The 8,315-nt window shown below is 35.5% G+C and overlaps 1 protein-coding gene across 1 annotated transcript; it reads left to right on the top strand.

Annotated features, from left to right (window-relative positions):
- Positions 1–557: 557 nt before the first annotated feature.
- On the top strand, positions 558–4,914 carry LOC141563313 (nicotinamide N-methyltransferase-like). The gene is made up of 3 exons (XM_074304214.1): positions 558–945; positions 3,458–3,665; positions 4,273–4,914. Exons 1-3 carry the CDS (start codon positions 792–794, stop codon positions 4,694–4,696), a joined length of 786 nt encoding a protein of 261 aa, XP_074160315.1. The 5' UTR covers positions 558–791; the 3' UTR covers positions 4,697–4,914.
- The last annotated feature ends 3,401 nt before the right edge of the window (positions 4,915–8,315 follow it).

The following is an 8,315-nucleotide window of genomic DNA, read 5'->3' as shown; positions in this document are numbered from 1 at the left end:
TGAAAAAATTTAAACAAATATTATATAAGTCCCTAAATATGGCAAAAATAATCACTTAGCTATTCCTTGAAAGCAATTTTGGATTAAATTGTTTTGTCTTAATATTCTCTGGATCTAGTATAGTGCCTGGCACATAGTGGGTGCTTAATAAATGCTTGCTGATTGATTAATTGATTAATTATATTTGGTCCAGAAATGACTAATTAAGTTGTACTCGTTCCCTCAAGGAGTTTATGGAAGACATTGTTAATCAAGAAATTAGTAGGTGTAGGACTGATCATGGAAAGCCTATAACTAAGATGATCCGATACCAAATCCCTTAAAATGCTCAAACTTGTTTCTTCTCTCTCCACATCTTACCTCTTCAGAAACTCTGTCATCACCCATTTAGAAATTCTGTCAACATTCCTTAATATTGAATACCTTTCTAATCTTTCATAATCCCTTCAATTCTGTGACCCCTGTTCAACCTCTCTCTACCTGTCCCTCCCCCTGGGGGAGGTATCTCTCCCTGGCTCTTGCCTGTTAATAAAAGGCATTTTCCCCATCACTTTCTCATCTTCTTTTCCCCAATCACTTCTATTCTGCCTTGTCTAGCTCACCTTCCTGGTCTTTTTATCAGGCCTTTCATACCTTACTTTCAGAGTAAGAATCGATAGTAAGTTATCCCCAATTACTATTGATTCAATTCTCTAAATTCAAGGTTTGTCAGAAGTGAGGAGCCAAAGGAACATCCTTTGGATTGTCCCAGGATAGACAAGCAGAGAGAAGCCAGTGCTAAGGTGAATACAATGGAATCCAACTTCACTCCAAAAGATGCCTACCTGAGCCACTTCAAACCTCGAACTTACCTGGAAACTTATTATACCTTGGCACCCAATCCTTCTAAAGAAGACCAGATTCTGAAGTTTATCCTGAGAAAAATGGCAGAGATATTCTGTCCAGGTAAGTTTTTCAGAATTTATCCCTTGACCCTGAGAATTCCAGTCACCAGGGAATAGCTAGAGGGTATGATCAAATCAGGAAAATAAGTATTTTTAAGTGCTTCTTATGTACCAGATATTTTAGAAATAAAACCACAAATGCTACCACTATAGATTGAATAACAGTGTTTATTTTGCAAATCTGTTTTTCAATCATCTAAACATGGCCTGGGAAATATTTTTCCCCTAAATTTTCTTTAGCCAGTATTTTTAGTTGGAAAGTATGAATCATTTGTTTAGTATTTTCCTTGAAAATTTTCTTCTGGATATTTTCTTAATTTCATCTTCTTTGCCAAAGCAATGCTTCAAATTCTTGTTTCAGGTTTTTTTTTTCAATATAATTGTCTTACTACAGAATGGGCATTTGCCAAAACTGATGTTAAAAGTCCATAGACTTCTCAATATCTCATATAAGAAGGTCTGATGGAAGGGCTTTCCATACTGGGGATTATCACAAACTTACTCTGGAATGGCAATTTACAGGTGACAAACATAACAAATTTTACATTTGTTATGCATTCTACATTTCTATATTGTGAAATTAAAATTTTTTTCGAGACAATATATACTGGAAATTCAACTTCTATAACACTTTTCATATTTTGTAGTAGGCTATTTTCTGAAGCCCACATATATAGCTCAGCTTAATTCCCAGGGCTTTTGCCACACAGTACCAAGAAAGAAGCATTTAGAAAGCATCATAGAATATCTGGGATCTACATCTATATTGAAATTCTTAATTCCAAGAATTAGTCCAGACTGATTTGCTCTGTGATTTAGAGAAAGCCAGCTGACCTTTCTGAGTTCTCTTATAGAATGAAGGTATTAATATCTGTGGCTCTTTCCAAGGGACTTTGTGTTCCTGGATCTGCAGAGTCTGTGGAGAAATTATGAGGTCTTAAGAGGCCATTATTACTTTGATTTATCTTCTCCAAATATAACTCTCTGGCATCTTCTTATTTCTACTTAGTATTCTAGGTGGATTAAGGGTTTGTATACAATTTTTCTTCTATTAACAAGACCCCAAATCTCTCAGAAATGTGTTTTCATTAGAGTAGGGAGATAGGGGTGGGCAGTTAAACTTGGGCTCTAAGTCCACTTCTGCTGCTTACTATCTATGAGCATCCTTGGTTAAATTCTCTCTGGATCTCAGTTTCCTTGTTGATAGTTAAGGTATCTATTCAGTCCTAATTCCGTAGATTCTTTAACAAGGTAATAAGAAGTTTCAGTGATAGGAAAGGTTTCATTTGGTCCATTATAGAGAATTTCAAGTCAAATATTATTACCAAATAGTCATTTAATTCCATATATTCACAATATTTTTAATAATCGTAGCAGTTAAGTCAGTCATTCATGTCCAACTTTTGGTGACCCTGTGGACCAAAGCTCCAATACTGTCTATGGGATTTTCTTGACAAAGACACTAAAGTGGTTTTCTATTTCCTTCTCCAGTGGATTAAGGCAAACAGTTAAATGATTTGGCCAGACTCACACAACTAGTGTCTAAACCTAGATCTGAACTCCTTAAACTCCAGTTTTCCTGACTGCCCAGCATTCTATCCATTGGGCCAACTAGCTGCCTCCAAGGCAAATTAGTGGTTAAAAGATTTGCCTAGGATCACATAGCTAGTAAGTTTCTAAAGCTGCATTTGAATTCTGATCTTCCTTCCAGGTCTAGCATGAGCCATCTAGGCTACCTCATTAATTTTTTAAAATACTAATAGGAGGTTTTTTGGTATATGCAAAAGCTATTAGCAAAAATAGAGAATATTTACATAGTGATTCAAGGTTTGTAAAGAACTTTATATAAATTATCTTATTTGATCCTACAACAACAATGTGTCATCAGTGCTGTCATTGTCCCCATTTTGTAGATAAAGAAACTTTCATATATATGTGTATCTGCATGTGTTTATATGTGTGTATATGTGTATATATTTACACACACACATATATGTATGTGCTATTTTTAGGAGTCATATCTGAGGTGTCTTGAAAATACATTTTTTTTGAATTGGACTTTTTAAATTATGTATCTTCTAAGTGATTTTACAGTGAAAGCATAACTGAAGGTCAAATGTCAGATAATGAAAAACAGAGCCAGGGATAAAAAGTAGTTCTTGCACTCCCTATTCAGTGTTTATTTTGTTACCTGACACACTTACTACCATCCCAGACCAAATTTTATCACCTGTACAATGAAGAAGAGAAGATTCATTTTGGGATTCTCAAAGAGCTATTGTAGGGTTCAAAGAATTTTAAAAATGAATTATAAAAATCAGTAAACAGTATAAACTAATAGATCTGGTCTCTAGTATAAAGATGTATTTATAAATATTTGACACAATAGAAAGGTAAAGGTTCCAGTGGGCCCTTACTTCATAAATTCATGTGATGAAGGAGGTTCCAGTAGTCTTTAATTCTTTAGAGCATCTAATCCCTGACCACCCATTTTTCCTTCTTCTCTGGGATAGACAAGATGAAAGGAGACCTCCTGATTGAAGTTGGCAGCGGCCCCACCATCTACCAGTTCCTCTCTGCCTGTGAGATATTTAAAGAGATTGTGGCTACTGATTACGCTGAGCAGAACCTGGAAGAGATCAACCAGTGGCTGAAGAAGGAACCAGGGACATTTGACTGGTCTCCTGTGGTGAAATATGTGTGTGAGCTAGAAGGAGACAGGTAGGCATTTCTCTGTCTGCTTACTGGGATCTGCATAACTGCCTAAAGCAAAAATTATCCTTGCTGGTCCAAATGCAATGGAAGAAAAGAATATGAGAGAGAGAGAGAGAGAGAGAGAGAGAGAGAGAGAGAGAGAGAGAGAGAGAGAGAGAGAGAGAGGAGAGAAAGAAATATGTTTAATTTCCAGTTTGTTAACCTTGCTGGTTAAATTCTAAAGAAAACAAAATTCCAGAAATTTGCAGTTTTAAAAACTGTGCCAGTTTAAAACATTTCTATATTGAAAAATGTTTTTAATTTATAAAAAATCTTATTTTTCTGTGACAAGTTGGGAAAAATTCAAATAATTGATATTAACATGTATTCCATTCCAACTGACATACTAAAATATAGTACAACTATAGCCCCTTACAAGTACACACTACAATCTTAGGGATGATCTCACTTCTTTCTACTTTACAAGGGGAGGACTCCTAAATATTCAATATTTTGGATCTATTCTGTGAATTAGGCCTGAGGAAAAAAAAAAAAAAATCTACCCATGTGACCAAGGCACTGACAGCTACCTCTGCTCATTGTAATATTTATAATTTTTTTTTTTCTATTTCAGAGAGAAGTGGACTGAGAAGAAAGAAAAGTTAAGACAGAAGTTAAAGCAGCTCCTGAAGTGTGATGTGACCCAAAGCCAACCATTGGGCTCTGTTTCCCTTCCTCAGGCTGATTGCTTACTTTCTATATACTGCCTTGAAACTGCTTGCAAAGATCTTCCCACTTACCAGCAGGCCCTGAAGAACATCAGTAGCCTGCTGAAACCCGGGGGAACCTTAGTGCTTTTTTCTGTCCTTAAAGGCCACTACTACATGCTAAAGGATTACAAATTCTCCATTCTCCCCCTTACTCCTGAGGAAATCAAGGATGCCCTAGAAAAAGCTGGTTTCGAGTGTGATAAATCTGAGGTCATCCCTCGGAATTATGACAAGGCCCATGTAAATCATGATGGGATTATCATTTGGGTGGGTAGGAAGCTTAAATAAATCCATGGGCATTCAAGGTTAATCCTACTCGTCTTCCTTACCAAAGCTACATTTGTCAGAATTCCATTTTTCTATAGCTGTTGGTAAAATCTTTTCTCTCCTTTTCCCAATGGTGTTAGCTATTGGCTGTCCTGGGGGTAATGGGGCCTGGATAAATTATTTGAATGGCATCCTGTGAACACTCAATTTCTATTAAAGTAATACACTTGCTTCACCTAGATGACTCTGGTCCTTGATTCTCACTGCTGCTTCTGCCAAAAAAAGATTGAATAGAAAGGTGGGTCAGTGGATGAGGGTCATAAGGAATGTCTAGGTATAGGAAGGGAATAATCTCTCTGGTAAAACGAATCTCCTCACCAAGAGTTCTGTATGACAAAGAAAGATAGTTAGTCCAGACCAGAAAAGAAATAAAACCAGTATCAGACACTGTGAAAAATGCTTCCCAGTTTTTCAATCCACTCATCTACCAGAACTTAAGTCTTTTCTATCTCAACTACACATAGGGATGGTCATATCTTACCACCACCTACAGATATCCTATGCTATGTCTCCACCATTTGATATGTTTGTTCTTTTAATACCCTTTGCACTTGTGGAAGCTTTAAAATTGGGACCAATCAAGATATGGGGCACATATTTAATTGGCCAGGGCCTCAATATATTATTATAATATATTTATAATTATTATATAATTAATAATATAATAAATATATAATATAATATTAGCTCTGGTTGTGATTTAGGGCATCTTGAAGTAGGATAATATAAGTTCCTGCTTATTAGAAGACACAAACCCACAGGTTTATTGCTAATGAATGACATGGCTCCTGTCGCTTGCAATAGATTCCTTCCTGGTCATTCGTCCATTGGAAAAGAAATTGAAATCTAAGCAAACATATGGTACCTAGTGTTGGTTTTTGTTTTAAACTAAACCAGTTATCAGGCTAAATCACAAGGAAACAGTGATCAGGGATGTTTTAGGAAGCAAATTATAAAATGATTTAACCCTGACCATTGAGGATTTTATTTTTACCATCTCTATGATGGAAATAGTAGGGAGTGAAAGACCAAAGGTTAGAGTAAGAAAAACCTGGATTCAGAACCTGTTTCTGCCACTTACTGAATACATGATCCTCTTAAAATATCATTTTAATTCTCAAACAACTCTCTAAGCCACAAGCCTTTGGTGTGAGCTGTGATATTGTAAATCCTTTGTATATTCACCTTCTTCTCTGGAGAAGTGCGAAGACTCATTAAGCTAGTACTAAAATGCACAAAGAGGATTCTGGGTCACATAACTAGATGGAAGGCTAGCCATTTTCTCTTATCCTAAAATCATCTCAAATCTCTCCGAAATAGGATTTACATGCAAGAGATCAAACAATTTCACTTGTCTTCTTACCTAGGAGAACCTTAACAATTTGATGAACCAGTGAAAAGGTTAATGAAAAGGTTAATTCCTTATTCCTAATGTGCTTACTCAGTACCATCTCCCTCTCGGTCTATCACATTTCTGCAGCAGGGTTGTACAAGGGTATCCATGAGCTTTTAACTCAATTCTATCCCTCCTTCCTCTTCAGGACTTGTCTCTGACAAATAGTCCTGAGGAAAAACAAACAGAAAATTGTCCAAGCTGAGGCAGCATCGTGAGGGCACTCTGGGCTGCAGCAGAGCTCAGCCAGAGAAAGGGAGAAGAGAGGGAATTGAGGTAGGATGTGGGTGTGACTCCACTGAGCCTGAGGGAAAAGTCCAGCTTGACTTTTATAATATTGATTACATAGTACAATTTTTTTTTTTTTTTTTTTTTTATTCTGGCTTTGGATCTCACCTTATCACTACTTTCTGCCTCTAACTTGAGAGTGGAGTCAGGAACTTCAAATTCCCATTTAAAGATAGAGCTCAGTTCACATATCCCACTTCTTACCTTGCTGCACTACTTTGGGATTTCTTTGTTTGACTTCCGCACCATGTCTCTGAGTTGGATACCCTCTCATCCCCCCTTCTCCACCTACAGCTTTTCAGCTTCTTTTTGTATGTTATCTCTTCCATTAGACTGTAAGCTCCTTGAAGATATATACAATCCTCTTTTTTTTCCTCCTCCTTTTCCTCCTTCTCTCTTCCTCTTCCTCCTCCTCCTTCTTTCTTTTTCTTCTCTTCCTAATGGTTAACACCATTTCTGACACATAGTAGGCACCTAATAAATGTTTATGGATTGTTTGATAGAAGCTTTCCCAATAAATATAGGAGTAAAGTAAGCATGTCCACACTTCCTGTTGTTACTTGAAACAGTTCTGGAAATACTAGAAATAGCAATGAGAGCAGAGAAAGAAATTAAATACTAAAAGATAGGCAAACAGGAGATAGAAGTATCCACATTTGTTGATTACATTGTGCTTTGCTTAAAAAAATACTAAGAAATTACAAAGATACTGAATGAAACAATATTGTCAGCAATATTTCAGGGTTCAAAATAAACCTTGAAAAATCAACAGCAGTTCTATATAAAATAATAAAACCTACAAGGAAATATTAGAAACATAAATTCCATTCCAAATAACTACAAAATGCATAAACTATTTGAGAATCAGTCTATTACAACAGATATAATTTTTTTAATTCAATTTCAAAGTGCTCCTTAAAGAAATAAAGAATAAATTAAGTAGCTGAAGAAATATTTAGTACTCAAGACACTAATAAAAATGTCCATACTACTAAAGTAAATTATAGTTTTGATACTATACCAATAAATAATCAAAAGGATACTTAGTAGAATTTGCTGAGATAATAACAAACCTATTTGAAAAAAAAACAATCTAGACAATAAAGGGAAATATTGGAAAAATAGGGAGGAAGAGGGAGTAGTACTTCTACCTTAAACTGTATTATAAAGCAGCCATCAAAATCATTTTGCAATTAAAAAAAAAAGAAATAAAATAAATCAAAGTAACAGTCTTAAATTAGGGAAAATCAGAAATGATGGAATTCAATAATTTTATTTATGAAGTAGAAAACATTAATTATGCAGGAAAGAACTCCTTAATTTGATTAAAAAACTATTGCAAAAACTACAAATTAGGCATATTCCACAATATATTCTAAATGGATATGTGGCCTTAATATTAAAGATCATATCATAGCCTGCAATTTTGCTGATGCTACTAATCATCTCATTGAGTATTTGCTGATTCCTTAAGATTTTCTTCATCATTTGGCTTTTAGCAAATCTACATGCTGGGAGCTTTCTTTCTTGACCCTTTCAGAGATCACAATATCATAGACATTTCTAGTGTTCTTCACTTTAAAAAAGGAAAATATAAATGCAAAAAGGCAAAGGATAAAAGTCTGGGTTCATAGGTTACATGGAAGCTTTGGGTGGGATAGAGAGGGCCCAAGACCCTTAAATTACTGTATCTCTCATTAAAATTTGGCCAGGCAGGACAAAAAACAAACAAACAAACATAGATCAAAGGCTTGGCCCAGGATGACTAATGACTTCTGAATGCATCCCAATTCTGCCACCATATTGGCCAATGTATTGATCACATAATTAGCAGACTTGAAACAGTTACAGAATGTCTGTGAATGCTTTAAGTCAGCAAAGCCTTCCATTATATGACAT

Source organism: Sminthopsis crassicaudata, chromosome 3 (assembly GCF_048593235.1).
Source record: "Sminthopsis crassicaudata isolate SCR6 chromosome 3, ASM4859323v1, whole genome shotgun sequence".
Taxonomy (NCBI): Eukaryota; Metazoa; Chordata; class Mammalia; order Dasyuromorphia; family Dasyuridae; genus Sminthopsis; species Sminthopsis crassicaudata.
This window is presented reverse-complemented; position numbering and strand designations above follow the sequence as displayed.

Coding starts and splice junctions, on each gene's coding strand:
- LOC141563313 (XM_074304214.1), top strand. CDS start 792: ATGGAATCCAACTTCACTCCAAAAGATGCCTACCTGAGCCACTTCAAA. Junction 946..3,457: donor GGCAGAGATATTCTGTCCAG/GTAAGTTTTTCA, acceptor TCTCTGGGATAG/ACAAGATGAAAGGAGACCTC. Junction 3,666..4,272: donor TGTGAGCTAGAAGGAGACAG/GTAGGCATTTCT, acceptor TTTCTATTTCAG/AGAGAAGTGGACTGAGAAGA.